The sequence below is a fragment of the Leptodactylus fuscus genome, chromosome 6 (genome assembly GCF_031893055.1).
Source record: "Leptodactylus fuscus isolate aLepFus1 chromosome 6, aLepFus1.hap2, whole genome shotgun sequence".
Lineage (NCBI taxonomy): Eukaryota > Metazoa > Chordata > Amphibia > Anura > Leptodactylidae > Leptodactylus > Leptodactylus fuscus.
Window position 1 is genome coordinate 121,808,684 of NC_134270.1, and position 22,858 is coordinate 121,831,541.

Below are 22,858 nucleotides of genomic sequence, written 5' to 3' on the forward strand. Positions count from 1 at the left end.
CCACATCTACGCTTTTCCCCGCTAGACATCACCCCTGTCCATGTCGGGTCGGTGGCCTCATCGTCCACCAACTCCTCTTCCAATTGCTCACTCTCCTCTTACTGCAAACCGCACGGAACCACAGCTTGCCCTGATAGCAACAGTGTCTCATCATCATCACTGAGGCCGAGAAACGCCGGTTGCGGGTCCACAACCACAAAATTGGTAGGAAATGGCAGATGCTCAGGACATCAGGACACACAAAGTCGTCTGGTAGCTCCTGCGATTCAGGAAGTGGTTCAACAGAGGGAGAGACAGTAAAAGATCCTTGGGGGGGGTCAAGGGTGGGATGACTCTGTTTGGAAGATTGGGCATGTTGAGAGGAAGGAGGGGCAGACTCTTGGGTATGAACACGACTGCAGGTAGTGGCTGACTGGCTGGTAGAAAAGCAGCTGGAAGCATTATCTGCTAGCCATTATAACACCTGTTCCTGGTGCTCGGGCCTGGTCTGCGTTGTACCCTGCACCCTGCTTAACGCAACTGTCATATCAGGAATTGTGATGAGCGCATGCTAATGTTTCTTTCGGTTTAAAGTTATGTTTCTGTCCTTATTAATGTAGCGGAAAGAAGGTTTCCAATTATTTATCCACTTTCATACAGGTTGTAGTGAGTTTGTAAAGTGTCCAGTGGAAAGGATGGGATAAGATTTCACATAAGTCTTCCACCCATGGGCACTCATGGTGCAGAAACTGAGGGAGCTGACTTTGATGAACTTTTGGGTTTTGGAGATGGAACTCCATCAAAGGTCTCTGCTGCTCACACACCCTGTTCAACATACGTTATCTAGGGTTTCAGCGTGTGGTGACCTCGCACAACAGCCAGTGCTTCAGGCAGATGTAGGCATTGCTGGAGTGTATTGAGGCTAGCAGCAGCTACTGTAGACTTGCCAAAGTGGGCGCACAAGAACCGCATTTTAACCAGTAGCTCGTGTAAATTGGGGTACGTTTTTAAAAACCGTTGCACCAATAAGTTGAAAACGTGGGCCAGGCATGGATCGTGTTGGAGGCTGGCAAGCTCCAGAGCCGCTACCAGGTTCCGGTCATTATCACACACGAAAAAATGCCTGGGCCCATTTGCAGCGGCGAAAACCACATTGCAATATCATCCAGGATGGCATCCCTCACCTCGGAGGCAGTGTGCTGTCTGTCCCCCAAGCTGATGAGCTTCAGCATGGCCTTCTGACGTCTCCCCATACCAGTGTTGCAACATTTCCAGCTCGTAGCTGGGGTCGATTTAACAGCGGAGGAGGAGGAGGATGGTGTTTCAGCACTCCTGCCAGGAATATTGGATGGGGAGACAAGGCAGGCCGCCAGAGTTTGCGACCCGGTCCCAGCCTCAACTACATTCAGCCAGTGTGCCGTGATTGAGATGTACCGTCCCTAGCCGCATGCACTTGTCCACGCGTCAGTGGTCAAGTGGAACTTTGTGCAAAGCGCAGAACTTAGGGCCAGCCTGATGTTAGGGGACACGTGCTGGTGCAAGGCTCAACTCACCCCAAGGGCCAAAAACACTGCTGGTGCAAGGCTCAACTCACCCCAAGGGCCAAAAGCACAGCTGGTGAATTTTGTTCAGTTCCAAAGGACTCTGTGTTTAGATTTGGCTCAGTCACAGCTCCAGAACATGCCTTGTAAGGCAAGGTTTCCTTTAGTGGCTCCATATCAGCAGGATGATGATGATGATGATGATGAAGCTTGGTTAAATGTGGTGTAGGAAGGGAAAGTGGTTTCTGATCTACAGCTAAAGTACTGTACATGTTGTTTGGACTATTAACACCGAGGTAATGTAGAGTCCGATATTAGAGGACCATTACCGGTAGTAGTGGTTGCAGCCAATTCTCCACCTTTGCGGTCCTCTAAATAAAAGTTACCCCCAGGACTTGATGCCAAAATGTTATCAATTTCCCAATCAAAATCAAGGTCAATGTCTGGGTCCTCAGTCCAATCCACTGCATCAATCCAAGACAATTAGAGTGATGGCCCACATATGGTGGGGCTGTCCCCTTTTGCGTCTCTTCTGGACCCGAGTCAGAAGTGTTATCTTGCAGGTTACAGGTATCGATCTGGCGGATGACCCAGTTCCGTTGCTCCTCTCCATATTTTCCAGGAAATTCCGCAAGCCTACCTGCAGACTCCTAGGCTTTTTGTTAGTGGCGGCTCGCTCGGTTATCCCTAGGCTGTGGAAGTCCACATCCCCCCCTTCCCTTCTCGCCTGGCTGAATTAGGTTCTGTCGATCCACACGATGGAGACTTTGATTGCTGAACTGCATCCAGAGGATTCCAGGCATCATCAGACCTGTCTCCTTTGGAACCATTTCTATTATTCTGCTGACTTCCGCTCCCTCTTTCCCTCTGTGTCTCCTGTCTGATGTCTCTTTGTTTGTTTTGTTTGTTTTTCATTGTTCTGGAATATTACTCACATCTTTTATTGTTTATGCTCTGTCTTCTATTCTTAAATTGTATTGTTTTTTATTGTTTTGTTTTTGTTTTTGAGTTGTTGAGTCTGCTGCGTCAGACTCTCACACTTTGTTCTGATGTATTATTTGCACTGATATATTGGTTCTGCTGTGCCAGAGCCGTCCTGCACCTTCCTTTCCCCCTTCTAGGTCCCTTCTCCTTCCCCAGCTTCTGTTAACGGCCTTTTGGACTTTTTTTTTTTTTTTTTTTCCCCATCTCAGAGACTTGTTCCGTTTCAGCGCCCTCTCACCTATTCCCCGTGCTCCCCCCTCTTCCTTTTGTTTTTTGCCTTTTTCTTTTTGTGTATTGTGTTAAAATTTGTTTGAAAAATTTCAATAAACTTTAATGTTAAAAAAAAAATAAATAAATAAATATCATGGTAAGCCCTATGAAGGAGAGCCAGTGTTTTCCGAGGACTTAATGTATTTTTGGAACAATCAAATGATAATTATTAGCGTTTTCAATGAAATGGAAAGACGGCGCTCTCAGGTCACAACAGGATTTTATTGAATAAGACAATGATGCAATAAATGATAATTATTGACACATACAAGTCTTGCAGATTTTTTTCACTGCAGTTTTTTCTGTATTTCGATACGGGGGACATTTTCCTGAAACTGACTTTTGGCTGTCAGCAGAATATGCCACGTGGGTAAACATATTCTTATGTTTTGTATTTATGCATGAAAAAATTGTCGCAAAAACTGCCTCATAGGTGGTTTCGATAGTATTTTTAGAAAAAATACCCCAGCAAAGTTAGCAAAAATATGTAAATTTTTGTTCTGCATCATTTCTCATTGGGTTCTCGTGCTATTAAATATATAGGAAAAGTGCTTGTAATTCCACAACTTAAATTAAAATGATGCTTTTTAAAAAACAAAACAAAAAAACAACACGTTTTTAAAAGCGCTAGTTTTCCATAGTCAGGCCAGAGCCCCATGGGCCAGAATCGCTGTAATTTGTCCATGGCGGAAGCAATCGCGGCGTTTTACACTACTTGCAAAGTGGATGGGATTCATGCGAATCCCATCCCCACTTTGCGGAAAAAATCACAGCGCAGACATGCTGCAATTTCCAAAACCGTTGCGGTTTTGAAAATCGCAGCATGTCAATTATATCTACGGAAACGCCAGCGGCTTCCCCGTAGATATAATTGTAACAGAAAGTCCGCGGAAGAAAACATTGTGAACTTTCTGTTCAAAGCGTTGCGGGAAGAACTGCGATGTGTTCACGCAATGATTGTTCCTGTGGGGCCGTAGCCTCATGGTGTGCTTCTTGGATCTTTGATATTTTTCCAAAATGCATGATGCATTAGGTGTGGTTCTTTAAGCCCGTTAGGTTTGGGCCCAAAAGTGCCTTAGGGCTAGTTCACATGGGGCAAGTTGGCAGCGGATTTTGACATGGAATCCACCTCAAAAATCGCTGTTCCTATTGACTTCAATGGGAGCTGCTTGCTTCTTTTTTACACTAGCTAGTAGTGGAAAAAAGAAGCGAGCTGCCCTATCTCGTCATCCGCGGCGCAAGGCTCCGGCCCATTCATTTGGACCTAATCCATCACAGAATGCCACGAAGGGATGCCAGTGCACTGCCGTCAAGGCAGCCACGACGGAATGTGTACATATGGAAAACCCATGTGAACTAGCCCTAAGGGCCATACACACTGAGTTTTTGGTGAGGAATTTGGCACTGAATCTGTGTCAGAATCAATGTGGAATAAATGCCTCCCCATAAAGTCCCATGGGTTCCGCTAGCTTTTTTTTTCCACTAGCGGAAAATATAGTTTCCTTCATGTGGATTCCCCCTGCAAAAACCAACGCAGTCAATGGGAGGCGGGAAATCCACATTGCGGATTTGGGTGCCGAATTGGTAAAAACCACTAGCGGGTTTTTCAAGGTCTATACACTGTGATGGAGGAAAAAGCCATTTCCTAATTCTGAAGCAGATTTTTTCCTCATCAAAATCCTCGCCAAAAAACTCAGTGTGAATGGACCCTAAAGGATGAGGCCTCATTTTTAAAAACTAACATATGTCACTTTAAATGGAGTGGGGAAGGTAGCTCGGTAGAAGCACTGCTGCGGACTCAAACAGTCAAGACAGGGACACAAAGGATATGTTCACAAGGAGTATTTTGCAGGTGGATTTTGACACGGAATCCGCTTCAAAATCTGCCTGCAAAAACGTCTCGCATTCCTTTCGATGGGAAAGCGGGAAAAAAAAGCGGCATGCCCTATCTTCTTGCAGATTCCACAACTGAGTCAGCTGCGGCATCCATGGCTCGCACTGCACAAATTAGTCTCACTGGACTCAGGGTTACAGGACAGACCCAGCCATCTCCTCACTTCTTGCATCTGCCCTGAAGTGCAGGCTCTGCAACCTTTTATGGGCCAGTAATGAGCCTTAGGACCCACATCTGGGGCTGAAACCTATTTCAGAAACCTACTGGACTATACATAAGTCAGGAATCTGGGGCTGATATAGGGGGACTCCAGTACATAACCTGTCACCTTCTCACATACCCCCCCTTTGTTCAGACCTGTAGGTGTGAACACTTTTATCCCACATACAATGGGTCCTGGATAGAGCATTGGCATTTCCCTGCAGCTTGCCTGCCCTGTGTTCCACTGTGAACTTAAAATTTTGTAACGTCAGAAACCACCTGGTAACTCTGGCGTCTCTCTCTTTCGCGCAGCACATCCAAGTAAGAGGGGAGTGATCAGTGACCAATTTAAAGTGTCAGCCCAGTAAATAGTACTTTAAAGATTCCAGGGCCCACTTAATGGCTAAGCACTCCCTCTCCACAATGCTATAATTTCTTTCAGATGGTGCAAGCTTCCTACTTAGGTAGGAGACTTTGTGTTCTTCACCACCCACCATTTGGGACAGCACTGTGCCTAACGCTACATCAGAGGTGTTAGTTTGAACCACAAACTCCTTAGTAAAGTCAGGTGTGACCAAAAGCGGCTGTTTACAGAGGATGGTCTTCAACTCTTGGAATGCCCCCTCAGCCTCTTCACTCCATTTGACCATGACAGACTTAGTCCCCTTAGTAATGTCTGTCAGCAGGGCTGCAATAGTAGAAAAATTTGGAATGAACCTATGGTAATAGACAACAATTCCCAGAAAAGCTCTTGTTTTTTATTAAAGGGCCAAGGCCAATTTTGAATGGCCTTCACTTTGTTAACTTGGGGTTTTATCACCCCTCTTCCAGTTACATACCAAAGGTATCGGGCCTCTTCCAGACCCAAAGCACACTTGTTTGGGTTGGCTGTTAACCAGTACGACTAAAGATGACAATGTCATCTAGGTAAGCTGAAGCATACCTTCAATGGGGCTTTAAGGACTCTTTCCATCAACCTCTGGAACGTTGCTGGAGCCCCATGTAACCCAAACGGCATTGTCAGATATTGCAACAAGCCCTCTGGGTGACAAATGCAGTTTTTTCTCTGGCCTCTTTAGTGAGCCAGTACCCTTTGGTTAATTTGAGGGTGTAGAAATACCTGGCATGTATCTCATCGAAACTGGGCATCAGGTAGGCATCAAATTTTGACACCATTCAATTTACAGAATTCATTACAGAACCTTATGGTACCATCTGGCATAGGAATCAAAATAATGGGATTAGACCAGTCACTCTTGGACTTCTGAATTGCTCCAAGTGCCAACATATCTTTGACCTCCTCACATATCGCTTGTCTACGAGCTTTAGGTACCCTGTACAGTTTTAGATTAACCCGTACCTGCGACTCGGTGACAATGTCATGTTCTTTTCATTAATTGTTATTGAATTTTTCAAAGATTATAGAACACAACAGAACAAAAGGTCACAAGAACGACCACAGTATCAGAAATGTTACAGACAGGCATCTCTCAATGAAGACGTATATCATACATTAGTGAATCGATAACAGTATACGTATCTTGCGGTCAGGAAAGGTAAGAAAAAAACACATGGGAGTGTAGTGGGGTGGGGAGGAATCTAAGGGAGAAAGAGAATCAGGGCCAACCTGATAGGCAGACCAAACAAGCTTTTGTTGTAAGTGTCCGGTGTCGTCGAGTGCCTTGTAAAGGGTAAACAATGTCATGTTCTAACACATTGGTATGTCCAGGCAATTCAGAAAATACATAATTATTTTTCTGTGCCAACTCTTGTGACTCCTGTTTCTGTGCCTTAGACAGGGACTCTGCTATTTGCACCTGGGGTGAAGAACCTACTCCTTCAGTAGTAACCTTGCTAGGGGTACCTACAAACATCAGCACTTCCCTGTGCTTCCAGGATTTTAGTAAATTTTTATGGTATATTTGTTCATGTTTCCTCTAGCCTGGCTGGTATACCTTATAGTTCATTTTTCCCACTCTTTCAATAATTTCATATGGCCCTTTCCATTTGGCCAATAATTTACTTTCCACCGTGGGAACCAACACCAACATGTTTCTTAACAATACGCACTACCGCTGCAATTCTGTCCTACATCAGGGTAATATGTTCAATTACACTTCTGTAAGGAGTTTGCTCTTGTTCCCAGGTTTCCTTGGTCATGTCAAGACACCACGTGGGTGTCTACTATACACCAATTGAAATGGGGAAAATCCTGTGGTGGACTGAGGTACCTCCCGGATTGCAAACATTAAATAGGGCAGTAGGTAATCCCAATCTTTGACGTCATTACTAGCCACCCTCTTTAATATGCCCTTAAGGGTTCTATTGAACCTCTCCCCTAGGCCATCTGTCTGGGGGTGATATACAGAAGTTCGTAGGTGTTTAATTTGCAGGAGCTTACACCTTTCTTTCATTACCTTGGATTTAAAAGGAGTCCCTTGGTCAGTCAGGATCTCCTTGGGTATACCTGTCCGAGAGAACATATAAAAGAGCTCCTTGGCAATTAACTTAGCTGAAGTATGTCTCAAGGGTATCAATTTTAATAAGCAATGCCAAAATTATAATGCCTACAACGATCTGCACTAATAGCAATAGGAGCCCTGATACCCAACCTCCAAAATTGATTCTCAAAGCTTTAAATGGATTCCAGGCATTCTTAGCTATTTTTCGGGTTTGTTCCTGAAGCTCTCTGACTTTTGTCACATGGTCTTCTACAATTTCAAAAGAATCCTCATTCCTCAACATTTTCCTCTGTGTGAATGGACCCTAAGAAGGAAGATAGAAAAGGAGGGAATGCGTGGGGATTTTGTTTGAGCCATGGCACCCTCCTTTGAAACGCCTACTCCTCCTCTGCCACAACCTCCCTTGCTACTCACACCCAGGCATCAACTTGTGCCTCAAGTCCCTTTGCCCTGATCCAATGTTAATTATTCTTCTAAAACTCCTCCCACTTCACTAAGTCCAGGGCTCCTGTTTTCAGCTTACCTGCCTTCATAAAGACCTTTTTAACACCTACGATTGAAAACTCCTCCTCCCTTTCCATAACTAGCCTCTTAGGGTACATACATGGCTACTGCACACTTTGCCATGTCCCTACTCCTATGGGCACCCATAATCCTGCAATTCTCTACTCTGGAGTGCACCTAGCTCCTGTAGTCTGAACTGCTGACTAGTTATAGAATTCTCTTGAGGAGCTCTATGTCTTATCCTACACCTTGGATCAGTGCAAATGTACCAGAAATAGAGGGAGATTAAACTTAAAACACTACAGAAAACAGAAACTGCAGCCAACCAAGAGCTCCAAACAAGATGCACAGTGCTCATGCTCAAGGGTAAATGAATGAGGGACTGTGATATACATTTCTGTCCCGCGGATAGTACAATTTTTTTTACTTAAAATATAAAATGTGTGACCACTGTTTACCTCTGGTTCTTTTGCCAGGTATTGCGTGACAATTAAATATCCTCCAATGTTGGCCCCATCATGCTAACCCCTGAGCTGTGTTTTCCACAACTGAATCCATATACCATTATCCCCTCTTATTTGATCTCCCATGAAGTAAAAGGGTTACTGAACATATGAACAAGGCATCTAATCATTAAACTGTCACATACTTTTACGGAAGTTCTACACTTCTTTTTTTTAAAAGCAACCACAGCCTACTCGCTGTGTTTATTCTGATCACATCAACATGACAGAATAGAAAGTCAGAATATAGGTTTAATTCTTGTGGTATACCACCCAAAAGGGGGTCTGATCCAAAGATACTGTGCACATACAATGTTCACAAATCATCACACCAAGTGATCCTTATCTATTTCCAATAAATTAAATCAAATCACTTTTTTTAATCTACTTTACAGAAATACAAGTGCAAACACACACGAACAAACAAACAGAGAAGGACTTTAGAATTCGAGATTCCCTTACTAGTCTCTTTCCACTTTGATCCAAGATGCTCTCATACAAGAAAGAGAAAGAAAGCAGGTTAATGCACTTACTTACCACATGGATTTGAAATTTCTCTTTCCTCCAGAAAGCTCCTGATGTTGTCAAATAAGGAAGGATTTCAGGGATCTCAGCAGTGCCTCCAAAATCTGTTAGGGTTTTTCTAATTACCCCAACTGAATTCTAGACTCCTCTCAGTATCACGGCCGGAGAGCAAAGAGAAACACACAGGTTGGGTTTCAAAATGGCTTAGAGTAGGCTCTCTGAACCAAATCTTTATTCACTCAGAATGCGGGATACATACGTCACATGAAGTTATATCAAAATAAGCCAAATATGGATGCACAAGGTTTGCGGTTATTTGTCATATGTGCGAAGTGGCAGGTAAACAGTTATATTCCTCTTTTCCCAGCATATAATTTTATAAGGACAGGTTGCTTCACAAATATTCCGAGAATCACCAGTATTACACAGTATCCTGTCATTGTTTTTATAGACATTAAACTAAGAAATTAACAGACACTGCTGTTTACTCAGGTAACTTGTCAAAAGTTAAAGCCTAACTCTAATAGTAGCTTCTGCTTTTTCTACATATCCCAAAATAGAGGAAAATCCCTCCCCATAATCACATCATGCCACAGAGACTTAACCATGCCCACTTTGTGGGAGGCGGTGCCAGAGGTAGTTATATAGTGACCTCTGTAACAGGATTCTCTCTGGTCTCACCACGTATACACAAGACCCCAATAGTTTGTCCATTGTACAGTGCAGGTTCGACCAAATCATGGTGCACCAAGGTTACTAGGATCCCAGAGTCAAAGACAGCCAGTACAACATGCCCTGCCACAGTCACAGTACACATCTGTGGTTCCATCGCAGTTTCTGCCGAACAAGTGGGTTGGACAAACAGGGAAACCCACCTGGTTGCAGGGGACAGTATGCAGCAACGTGACCCAGTTCATGACACCGCCAACAACTGAGGCAGTATGAGCAGAGGCATAACTAGCGTAGAGGCAGCGGAGGCGGCTGCCACAGGGCCCAGGCCATTAGGGGGCCCGGTGACAGCCGCTACCGCTGTGTTTTTTTTTTTTAATAGGCTATTACGGGCCCTATTTACTTGCCGATCCTGGCAGGGACGGGATCGGCAAGTGACACTGTGGGCCCCACAAACACTATCATTATACTCGGGGGTCTTTGCAGACCCCCGAGTATAGTGATCGGCGGACTAGGAGAGGTAAGGGAACGTAAAAAATACTGTTACTTACCTCTCCACGATCCTGCCAGTCCTCCTTCATACTTGTCTGACGTCTCTGACGTCACATGAACCCGGTCTAGGACGAAAGCGGCGGCAGACAGCATAGGAGCCGGGGAACAGGTAAGCAACTGTTTTTTTTAATGTTTTTATTCCCCCGGGTCTCCGATTATTATACTCTAGGGTCTGAAAAGACCCCAGAGTATAATAATTGTTTATGGGTGTCCACAGTGGGACATAATACTGTGTGCAGGGGCCACTAAGGGACATAATACTGTGTGCAGGGGCCACTAATGGACATAATACTGTGTGCAGGGCTTACTAAGGGACATAATAGAGTGCAGAGGAGGGGGTCGGTCGAGGTCTTCGGCGTCCGTGTTTATGGGGGGGGGGGGGCATGTCAAAAGTTCGCCACGGGGCCCCGCCATTCCTAGTTACGCCACTGAGTATGAGTCTCTATTCTGAGACCTGGGCTTAACAGTTAACAGTCCCAGCTGCCTCTTCCCCCTCTGAGCATCATCCCCTCACAACCTTTCTAACCCCCACAGTAGTAGGTGCAGTCTTACCCACTCATGTTTGGTCTGGTGCTCCGGATCAGGAGAGCCCTAGTTACAATACTGTGGCCATCGACATCTGTGATAGAACAGGGCGCTGTAGTCCCTGCTCTACATAGACGTCACTACATAGAAGACAGAGAAGGGCCTGTGGTGACGTCATCACAGATCCTTCTCTGGAGTCTACAAGCAGGGAGAGGCTTCAGCATCAGGACGCAGCAGGGAGCCTGGGAAAGTGAGTAAAACTTTATCATTTTTCTGAGAAAATAAATGACTTTATTACTGATAAGGGGGGCAGATATTTACTAACAGGGTTTATTTTTAAAAATTTCAGGGTAACTTATAAGGGGAGGGGGCTATATATATAAGGGGAGTTTAAGGAGGTTTTATTGTTAATATTCCTAGTCAGTGGTGTAACTAGGAATAGCAGGGCCCCGTGGCGAACTTTTGACATGCCCCCCCCCCCGACCGACGCTGAAGACCTCGACCAACTGACCCCTAACGCCCCCCCCCCCCCCATGCGCATTTCCGCGCACACTATAATACCCCATATTGGCCCCTGCACACAGTATTATGTCCCCATACTGGCCCCAGTACACAGTATTATGTCCCATTGTTGCCCCTGCACTCAGTATTATGTCCCCATACTGGCCCCAGTACACAGTATTATGTCCCCATACTGGCCCCAGTACACAGTATTATGTCCCATTATGGACACACACGAACAATTATTATACTCTGAAGTCTTTTCAGACCCCAGAGTATAATAATCGGAGACCCAGAGGGATACAAACATAACAAACTACTGTTACTTACCTATCTCCCGACTCCGCTGCATTCTCCGTCACTGTCGATTTCTACGGAACAGCGGCGCGGAGAAGACATCTAAAGGTAGGAGACGAATAGCCTTTCTTAAGGCTATTCCTACGTGTTATCCAGAAAAAAATGTGTTTTAATGATAAGATCCCTTTAATAAATTTCGTAATATACTTTATTAAAGCATTTTGGATCCTTTCTGTCAAATCCTGTATTTTTATTTATTTTCCCTTGTTTCTGTATTGAGAGTTGTTTGTGTTGCTTAGGCTGACCGTCTTCCCTCCCTCCTCCTCCCCTGGAACAGATGTCAATATACAATCTAGAACCAAAATGTACATTTGGCATAGTAAAGAGTAGAACACAGTAAGAAAAACATATACAAGTGCATTTACATGTTTCATATAACCAGTATGTAGTAAGAATCCAATATAAACTATATAAAAGAATTGTTCAAATACTCAAATAAATTACTAGTTTATCTATTAATGTAATTTAATAGTATCATAGTAACTATCACATTTTAACATTTGCAAATGGTGTATGGAAAAAGAAAGGCATTAGATGGTTTATCAGAATCAAACCATCACTCGTCACAGTACCATGATTGATGTCTAAACCTTCATAGTGAACGAAGTAAGTTTTCATATCACTGCTCTATTCCCTGGTACTGACATATCTACATACATGAAAGCCTGCCAGTATACAGCAAGTAGATGTCCGAAAGCAGTAATTATGGAGGATTCCGGAATAATCATTACATAAGAAATTCACAAAGAAGATGCTTCTTGTTGGGACCTTATTCCTTGATGAAACAGCTCAGTCGATTCTTGAAGTATAGCAGACCTAGCTTAAACCTCACTTGGTCAGCATTACCTTTCCGGAAAAATTTGTACTTATTATATTTTTCCAGTAACTCTTTATCCTTTGGCTTTTCCTTACGCTGGTGTCCAATAATAATATCACTACAGATTCCAACTCTCAAGCGTCCCAATCCATCTATGAAGAACTCTGGAAGTGCGAAAATATTACAGAAATTAAGGCAATAGGATGCCAAGCAATGAAATAGGCAAAACACACGTGACCTTGTGGTGGTGGTGGGATAATCTAGTAATTTCACTTCTTAATGGGACTTTAAAGCATTGAATTATATTTGAAGGATTAAAAAAAAAACAAGTGGTTGAAGACCATTCCCATTAATATTTACCCAGACCTGTTAAGATTATTTCTACTCTGATTGTTGGAGAAACCACTGAATAGACCATTTGCAGTTGGATTTACAAATAGAGCTGGACTAAAAGACAAGAAAACTAGTGGATTCTCCAGATGTCTCAGCGGCCAATATAGTAATGGGCCCCAAAGGTCTAGTAGCAGTATACAAATAATATCTAAAAGGTACGGTGTTGGAAAGTAAAATCCTTGAAGCTAATAGAGGGTACTGGCTCTGACTGGTCCACAGTTGAAGAGTCAAATCCCTTAGAGGGTCCCTGAGCCAGGTGGGCCACCAGCACACCCTGGATTGGCAACTAGGCAAACTATACTTCATACAGATATTCATTGTACAACATCTCAATTGTGTATATTATTTAACGAACTACGAAGTTTATTTTCATATATGGCTGAAACACCGAATAACTGAGATGACATCTTGGTGCAGAGTTAGGTCTCCCTGGCCCCATCTTCTCCATCACACTGTAGGGGCCCCTTTCTTGCACAGTCTTGCTGCTGACTGAGGTCTGCAGTTGTGTGGGAATATGTCCCCACTCAAAATGCTAAAATGGATCTAGTTCAAGGCAAAAGCAAGGCAGCTGGCTACTGACAGGACCTCAGGAGAGAAACAATCAGAGGAAAGGGCTTTACCACAATATACTACCGAAAAATACATCTATATTGGTGACATTTTTTGGATTTGCAGATGAGTGTCAGGGAATATATGCATGCAACTGTATCGGGGCCCCTGGAATATATTTTACTGGTGGGCACTAGACTTCCCAGTCCAACATCATGTTGGTATTTATAGGACGGGAGCCCTTCCAAGTAGCTAAAATCAGAAATGGTGAGGTGTCCTACCAGTGCAGAGGCATTTGGGATAGCTAGAATTCTACTTTCAGGACTAGAGGTTACTAAGTTAATGTTTTTATGTAGTTGGCCCAGCAATTTGGGTAATCTGTACAGACTATTCTTCTTCAGTGTACTCCTATGGGATCAAAATATATATATACAGTCCTATGAAAAAGTTTGGGCACCCCTATTAATCTTAATCATTTTTAGTTCTAAATATTTTGGTATTTGCAACAGCCATTTCAGTTTGATATATCTAATAACTGATGGACACAGTAATATTTCAGGATTGAAATGAGGTTTATTGTACTAACAGAAAATGCGCAATATGCATTAAACCAAAATTTGACCGGTGCAAAAGTATGGGCACCTCAACAGAAAAGTGACATTAATATTTAGTACATCCTCCTTTTGCAAAGATAACAGCCTCTAGTCGCTTCCTGTAGCTTTTAATCAGTTCCTGGATCCTGGATAAAGGTATTTTGGACAAACAATTCAAGTTCAGTTAAGTTAGATGGTCGCCGAGCATGGACAGCCCGCTTCAAATCATCCCACAGATGTTCAATGATATTCAGGTCTGGGGACTGGGATGGCCATTCCAGAACATTGTAATTGTTCCTCTGCATGAATGCCTGAGGATTTGGAGCGGTGTTTTGGATCATTGTCTTGCTGAAATATCCATCCCCGGCGTAACTTCAACTTCGTCACTGATTCTTGAACATTATTCTCAAGAATCTGCTGATACTGAGTGGAATCCATGCAACCCTCAACTTTAACAAGATTCCCGATGCCGGCATTGGCCACACAGCCCCAAAGCATGATGGAACCTCCACCAAATTTTACAGTGGGTAGCATGTGTTTTTCTTGGAATGCTGTTTCTTTTTGGACGCCATGCATAACGCCTTTTTTTATAACCAAACAACTCAATTTTTGTTTCCAAAATGAAGCTGCCTTGTCCAAATGTGCTTTTTCATACCTCAGGCAACTCTATTTGTGGCGCACGTGCAGAAACGGCTTCTTTCTCATCACTCTCCCATACAGCTTCTATTTGTGCAAAGTGCGCTGTATAGTTGACCGATGCACAGTGACACCATCTGCAGCAAGATGATGCTGCAGCTCTTTGGAGGTGGTCTGTGGATTGTCCTTGACTGTTCTCACCATTCTTCTTCTCTGCCTTTCTGATATTTTTCTTGGCCTGCCACTTCTGGGCTTAACAAGAACTGTCCCTGTGGTCTTCCATTTCCTTACTATGTTCCTCACAGTGGAAACTGACAGGTTAAATCTCTGAGACAACGTTTTGTATCCTTCCCCTGAACAACTATGTTGAACAATCTTTGTTTTCAGATCATTTGAGAGCGGGCTGTCCATGTTCGGCGACCATCAAACTTAACTGAACTTGAATTGTTTTGTAGAAAGAAATGGTCCAAAATACCTTCATCCAGGATCCAGGAACTGATTAAAAGCTACAGGAAGCGACTAGAGGCTGTTATCTTTGCAAAAGGAGGATGTACTAAATATTAATGTCACTTTTCTGTTGAGGTGCCCATATTTTTGCACCGGTCAAATTTTGGTTTAATGCATATTGCGCATTTTCTGTTAGTACAATAAACCTCATTTCAATCCTGAAATATTACTGTGTCCATCAGTTATTAGATATATCAAACTGAAATGGCTGTTGCAAACACCAAAATATTTAGAACTAAAAATGATTAAGATTAATAGGGGTGCCCAAACTTTTTCATAGGACTGTATATATATATATATATATATATATATATATATATATATATAATTTTTTTTTTTTTTTTTTTTAAAATAGTGATTTATCCACTAATGGTAACCAGTTTTCTCTGAGAATACTGCAGGATATTCTGTAATGCATTTGGCTGTATGAGGTAGTTTGTAAAGTTTCTTGGCTCCAGTTCAAAAATCTGAAAAAGGGCTTCCACCTATTATGTGACTATTACAACACTAATCTTCTTATTTGATAGATCTTTTTGCCTTTTACAGGTGTCAGGGCCTGAATTTAACCTTCCCCTCCACTTCCTATAGGTGTGCCCTTGGTGATAAGATGGATGCCTCCAAAAACTGCAGTTCACCTTCTGGGTGTTCTAGTGCTTAGAGTTATACTTAATTGTATATAAAATATGACCATTACCAGTATGTGCTACTCGGCTTAGTTTTGGGTCAAATCCAACACCTAGAATTCGGTCTGTGTGGGCTAGAAAGAAGTTGACTACTCCAGCAGCCGTGCCGCAGTTAGGGAAGCCTGGGATTGTATAGTAAGTTCCTTTCTTCCAGTGTAAACAATCACCATCCTTTCCCCCTTCTTTAAGAAGGAGCGTAAAGCTAAAATAGTTTCCGGCAACATTACCTCCCACCTGCATAAAAGACAACCAGAATGAACATTAGTCAGTGCAACATGCTGAGGATTTGTAACATATGGGGAAATAGGAATATGGAGGGGGAGACATGAAACATCACAACTGGTAGTGAGAACTAAGGGGCTTATCTGCCACTATAAGACTTATTACTTATCCTTAGGGTAGATCATCAATATCTGATGAGTGGGTGGTCCGACTGAAGACACTGCAATTATTTAACAGACTGGAGGCGCTGTTTCCCTTTCATTGTTTAACTGCAATCAGACACAGTCCTCACCAAATATATGGTGCTGTGTCTGGTAAATAATGAGGGGGATACAGCAGTCAGCTGAGCAATGTGGGCATCAGGAGTCAGACCCCAATCACACTAATATTGATGCAAAAAACAGTGTACAGGCAGTGATCTACCAAGAAAATGTAACTAATTTCAGAAAAAGAACCAACATTTATATTAATGATGACCAATCCTTAAAGTGTAACTTTAACTATTCTGTAGTAAGGGGTGCGCTGAACAGTTTTTAAATATACTTTATTAAAGGGGTATTCCCACCTCGCATACTCACCAGTCTTCACTGCTGTAAAATCTTCTTTCTTCCTGGTTTCTTGCATCATTTGGTGGGCGGGGTTTCACATGCAACCTGCAGTTTAGCTCCGCCCCCAAATTCATGTGTAGCTCCGCCCACCCATATTGGACTATGAAGTACAGGCAGCAGCAACTCCATTCTGTGTTACATACAGAGACTGCCTGTCTCTGCCATAATGAACACAACTGAATTAGCTAGCCTGATAACTGGGAGAACAGAAGAAATGAAAGCAGCTCCTCTCCTCTATCTGCTAACAGGAAGCTAGGTCACGTGTTGCAGACACAGGAATAGCTAGATACACAGGCTCGCTCCCGTGCACTTAGCCCCTCCTCCCTCCCCCCTGAGAGTAGCAGATACATCACTTGACTTATGACCAGATAAGTCAAGGGATGTGTCAAAAAAAAAAAAAGAATAAAGTAAGATAGTGGACAAACAAAGCAGTTTTGCTGAAGCAATGTATTTAGGAAAAGTCTTACATCCACATTAACAAGCAGTATAGATAGGATCCTTGTAATGGGACAACCCCTTTAACGTTTTTTACTTTAATTTATCAGAACTGACAAGTGTTGTTAGGGAGATCTGATCTGTATTCAGCCTGTATTTCTAGTGTAGCTGTCCATAAACAATAGAAAAAAAAATAAGGGACACAACAGCTGCACTTGGTCATCAATATGCAGAATACAGCTGATCGGTGGCGGTGCGGTATGTCCATCCCCCTTCAGGTAGTCTTTATTACATTGATTGCCGTGTTATTTGTAAACCCTAGAAGAGGTTTCTCAGCTTCTTACCAGATCCAGGTCAGTTGCTTCAAGCACATCCACCATTTTTTCAATTATAGTTTCATTGGTAAAGACAAAATCGTCATCCACCCAGAGGAAATACTTGGTTGTCACCTGAGACACAGCAAGATTCCTGCCTGCAAACCATCCCTACATAAGAAGATAGTCAATGTTACTACATTCTGTACTTCAGAACCCAGCAGTTTTTCCATAAATGGTACAAAATATATTTTATATAGTAAATAATATCTGATATCTGTGGATATAGTGAATAGAACATTCAGAACCAATAGATGAAAATCTCATCTAACATTTGTTTGTCTTTTATCCTATCTATTGGTTATTTTTTATAGCCTGAACCTAACAGTTCTCAGTGATAACAAAAGAGTTACCCCATATGAAGAATGTAAAGGTAGCTCCATGGGTGTCTGCCACTGGGCCTGCTGGAAGTTATCATTTCTCAAGAGCACTGACTATAACTACATGTTGTAGATCCAATGTCGAACTGGGATGTCTAGGGCCCACCAGTAAAATTGTCTCTAGGGGCCCATTGCCAGAACCCATACAAATCAGCTGTACCGACACAGGCTACAGGTAATAACAATGCCCTGCTGCTCAACCACCATATGATGTGCTCCACTGCACTACCTAAACCCACCACTACACTATGTATGGCAAGCGAATATCGTGGCTCCTAGAATTGTTAACATTAACATGGCCCATGCAACTATAGTACACACAACTGCCGTTATCAAAAATAAGGTGAGTCAGCAGCACCCAGCATGGAAACAATGCTGGGAGCTGCATGTTCTGGTAAACATCTGATCTGCAGGGTCCTAGCAGTGTAACAGATCTAAGGGCTAAGTGTAGATCTAGCACCCTGGGCACCTGCTGATCAACTGTTTGAAGGGACTATGGTGCTTTTGTGAGCATCTTCACTCTTTTGCTGTTTACACTGCACAGATCTTCTTAATATTGAACATGCATTGTAATTACAGCCTGTGATAAGATTACATTTCTGCTATAAAATTGTAATATGCTTCACTGTATCCCCCACAAGGAATAATATGCTCCACAGTGGCTCCCACACAATATGATATACTGTACAGTGGCCCCCACACAGTATGATATGCTCCACAGTGGCCCCACGCATTATAATATCACGACAAGGTTATTTGTTCACCTGAGAAATATTTCCTTTCAGACTATATAAGTCCAAACTATACCTTAAACATATGATCAGGAGTCAGATAAGAATGTTATATCTGTGCACTTTATAGCTACATCATTACATGTATAAGTGGCCGCATGTGAACAAACCTTTGCAAATGGCATAATATATTGCTCTACATTGGGGTCGTCAATCTTCTCAGGCGTATCATTGTCATCAGCCACAATGACCTTCATGTCAGGATAATATTGACGTATGCTCTTTAACAAAACCCGCAGCTTGTCGTAGCGCAGAAACGTCTTGGTGGTGATGGTGACCAGGTCACTAATGTTGTTTTCTGTAAACAGAAGCATCAGGTTATATAACATTATGTGTACAGGTAGGTTCACCAGGACATCCCCTTGTCTAGATTACAGTAGCTTTGTAAGCACTTTTCCTCAATAAGGAAGAGCTGTAGTATAAGACACAATCCATAGACAAGAGTGGTACAGTTATTGGGCTGGGTACATTAACCCTTTCATGCCTCTGCTAATTTTCATTTTTGCATTTCCGTTTTTCTCTCTCCCCATTCCAAGAGCCATAATTTTTAAAATTTTTAGTCCAGAGTCACATGATGGCTTATTGTTTGCAAAACCAATTGTACTTCGTAATGGCACCATTCAATATCCTATACAATGTACTGGGAATATGGAAAAAAAATTCTGAATGAGGTGGAATTGGAAAAAAAAATACATTTGCTCCAAATTCTTATGGATTTAACTGTTAAAGCATTCACTGTGTGGTAAAAGTGACATGTTATCTGTATTCTGTGGGTCAGTACGAGGCCACTTTATTAGTCAGTCGCCAGGACGAGAAGAAGAACAACATTTTTCCACTGATTCATATCCTGGAAAAGATGCTTTTAAATCTGTCTGTTCAGGGGACTGGAGATGTGGCGCCTACATCTCACGGCCACATGAGCCCTGTGGGGGCTGAACTGGAAGAAGAGAAGGAGGACATTGGAGCATAAGTAATGTGTAACAAAATGGGTGGTTTTTCTACATGGCTGACAGGAGAGGAGGAGCAGAAGCAACTGAAACAGCAAGAGGGAGATGAGGAAGACACACCGTGGCAGTATGCAGTGAAGATCGATGCAGGGAGTCCCTCCAAGTTACTTGAGCAAATGGCCCGATGCATGCTCACTTGCTTGTGTAGTGACAGTCGAATTGTCGCTACTGGTCAAAATGAGGGTCTTTTTTTTGCACCCGCTGAGAGAGAGAACAAGCTGAACTACAATAGAGACATCCTATGTAGAAAGTTGGCCGCTACCTATATGCGCCATCATCCATCCTCTCGCTTGTCCGACCCGGGGGTCCCTGAGCACTCACCTTGAACTGCCATGGCAGCTGTGTGTGTGTGTGTGGGGGGGGGGGGGGGACAGGAGCAGTACCAGGTCCATCCGCACCAGCCTGAGCCTAGAGTCACTGATGAGCAACGTTCTTCACCCACATAGTGAAGAAACTACTCACCAACAGCTAGACATACGACAGAACCTGAACCTGCAAGTGGTGGCAATACTTGGAGTACACCCTGTCACTCATCATTACTGGCCGCAACTGGCCGAGTTTGCTCACGGAAAAACTGTCCTTCCTGGCCAGTAGTGTGGCATCGGAGTGGATGTTTATTGCGGTGGGGGCCATAGTTATCTTAAGAAGAACTCGCCTGTCCACCCAAAACTTGACCTTTGTGAAGGTGAACCAGCCAGGATTTCCACCCACCAATGCCTGATACATCAGATTAAATAATTCATGCTGCCTCACCCAAACCTTGACAAAAGAGACAGGTTTCTTCTGGCTACCTGCCTCAGTTACTATTCTGATGCTGCCACCCATCTGATGCCAAGTGCTCCTTCCTACAGCCACCATCGTGAGCGGGTACTATTTATGCCACACAACTCCCCACTCTGTCTGTCATATGTGTGTCATACTGACTCACTGTATTGTTTGACTACCACAGCAGACTCCCCTTGTGTGTTCTGCAAGGTTTGGTGTTCTACACCACTATACAGGCACTTTGCATCCAGGAAATAGCTGTTTCTTAATGCTATTCGCTGAAATAAATTTGGATACAATCAAATTTTTTTTGTGAAATCTGGCGAAGGAGCAGAATCGAATTTTTGAAAACTTTGCTCATCTCTAGTGATAACAGTAGATATTGAACAAATGATCAGCTGATCGCTAGAAAATCTTTATTTGGAAAACAAATTGTTCACATACTACTGTAGTTCACATAGTTCAGTTCAAGTACTGATGGTGGCACCATGAGCCTTAGGCATCCAAAGCTTGTTCTCCAATCCCAGACTTGATTCCAAAAATATGAAATAACCACAGAAATTGGACTCATCATAAATTTAACAAAGACATTTTATTATGATTAATAAAAATATGCACAACAAAAATTGACACAATACAAAGACATATAGGGGAACCAATGCTATCTCACAAAAATGCACGTGGTAAATGTGTATGTGCGTACTAACAAGTGCAAATGACATGTGCAAATGACAAGTGCAAATTGCGATTTCACGTGGTACGTGGTCTTTTACATGTCATAACTTATGCTGTTTAGGTTTATGGTGTATGGTTAGCTTCAATACATTTTTGAGCAGAGTTCAGTCACTATGACTCTATTGCACATTATTGCATGCATGGTAATTTTTGCATCTCTACTGACGCTATTTATTTACATTACCATACCCTATCATACGGCTTTTTGCTTTTTCATGTCATTTGCACTTGTTAGTACACACATACACATTTACCACGTGCATTTTTTTGAGGTAGCATTGGTTCCCCTATATGTCTTTGTATTGTGTCAATTATTGTTGTGCATATTTTTATTAATCATAATAAACTTTCTTTGTTTTATTTATGATGAGTCCAATTTCTGTGGTTTATAATATTCATTTTTGATTATCATCTACATTTTTGCCTTGAATGGCATGTTATTCTTTTCAAAAATATGAAATGCAAAATGCATTGTATTCAGATGATAATTGGGGGTATAGGCATATCATCCACTGTATTCCTCAAAAAAGATGGGATCAGTTTGGGTGCCTGGTATATTTTGATAAAAAAAACAATACGTTTATGTTTTTAATGTACATTACCTTTTCCTGGGTCATGTAAGCGTGGCATTGGTGGCTGCCGAATTGAAATTGGTATCTGAGCCGTGTGTTCATTCAAAGTAAACTTCACTGCAGAACAAAAACATAAAGATATATTCCTAAAGACTGCTGGAAGTAATCTGTTATCACGTGTGATCCTATTTTATGTATTGTTGTCCCCCCCCCCCCCCCACACACATCTCAGTATAATTCACAGCTAAACTCTAACTACACACGGGGAGCGGAAGGGTGGATTTTGGCAGCGAGAGTGACGTGGGGAGCCACGTCATTCTCTGGCCAAAATACGCCTGCCACGACTGTTGTGGATTCCGACAGTCGCTGTTTCCCCCTCCGGAGTAGGCTCAAATGAATGGGCTGGCTCTGGAGGTTGCTACCGCGAAGCGGACGCCACGGGACAATGAGCCGCGGAATCCGCCTGAAGGCTGTATTCACACAGAGTAACGCCAGGCATTTTTTGTGTGTTTTTTGCACATAGCACCGCGTTAAGGCCGCGTAGCGCCGCGTTAAGGCCGCGTATACGCGGCGTTAACGCCGCGCTATTTTGCGGTGGCGTTGACCGGCGTTAACGCGGCGTATACGCGGCGCTACGCGGCACTATGTGCAAAAAACACACAAAAAAAGCCTGGCGTTACTCTGTGTGAATACAGCCGAAGAAAGGGCAGCTCGCTTCTTTTTTCTGGTAGCGGCAACATGCCGCTAGAGGAAAAAAGAAAACTAGCGGTCTCCATAGACCACCATTGTGAGGGAGCTGATTATGACGTGGATTCCTCTGCCCCCTCTGTGCCCGTGTGAACTAGCCCTAATGCCTCACAAACAAATATATGTGTATATGTGCTATGTAGGGGCCTTTAATAGAAGAAGAAACATATCTTTTTGGGCAAAAGCTGATGAAGTGCTAAGATAATCATCTTTTTATGGATATGCTAATGAGTCTGCAAGTGCACTGGGGGTGGGACCTGATTTACCAGCTTTATCCAATGCTCAATTGTCCATTGCCCCCTTTAACTGTGATTGATATTTTCAGTTCTGTCTGCAGCAGGGTTGTCTGTAGATAAATTTGACAAATCAGGTCCTGACCAAAGTGCATGCACAGTCTGATTTTCAGATCTATAAAAAGATGCTTATCTTTGCATCAATTTGTGGCCACAGTGGCATGTATCTGCCAATATTAACTGCCTCAACATGGCACTAGTATTATTTTGGGAGATATTTTGGACCTACTGACTTCCTTTACAATAAGTTTCTCATACTTCCTTACAGTGGCGTAACTACCGGG

The 22,858-nt window shown here is 42.9% G+C and overlaps 2 protein-coding genes and 1 long non-coding RNA gene across 3 annotated transcripts in view; all 3 read right to left on the bottom strand.

Annotated features, from left to right (window-relative positions):
- ZNF281 (zinc finger protein 281) overlaps positions 1 to 22,858 on the bottom strand; it is a 523,665-nt gene that overhangs the window by 207,649 nt on the left and 293,158 nt on the right. The gene's annotated exons all lie outside the window — the stretch shown is intronic.
- LOC142209413 (uncharacterized) overlaps positions 1 to 22,858 on the bottom strand; it is a 138,375-nt gene that overhangs the window by 205 nt on the left and 115,312 nt on the right. The gene's annotated exons all lie outside the window — the stretch shown is intronic.
- On the bottom strand, positions 12,228 to 21,646 carry LOC142209396 (beta-1,4 N-acetylgalactosaminyltransferase 2-like). Its single transcript, XM_075278385.1, has 5 exons — positions 21,565 to 21,646; positions 18,566 to 18,753; positions 17,255 to 17,395; positions 15,657 to 15,879; positions 12,228 to 12,448 (listed from the first exon to the last, which is right to left on the bottom strand). The coding sequence occupies exons 1-5, from the start codon at positions 21,590 to 21,592 to the stop codon at positions 12,237 to 12,239; spliced, it is 792 nt and encodes a 263-aa protein (XP_075134486.1). The 5' UTR covers positions 21,593 to 21,646; the 3' UTR covers positions 12,228 to 12,236.

Bases quoted from the DNA above. Each gene is read 5' to 3' on its own strand.
- LOC142209396 (XM_075278385.1), bottom strand. From the start codon at position 21,592: ATGCCACGCTTACATGACCCAGGAAAAG. The intron at 17,396-18,565 runs GTTTGTTCACAT...CTTCTTATGTAG, and splicing joins ATATTATGCCATTTGCAAAG to GGATGGTTTGCAGGCAGGAA. The intron at 15,880-17,254 runs GTAAGAAGCTGA...TCTTTTATGCAG, and splicing joins AAGCAACTGACCTGGATCTG to GTGGGAGGTAATGTTGCCGG.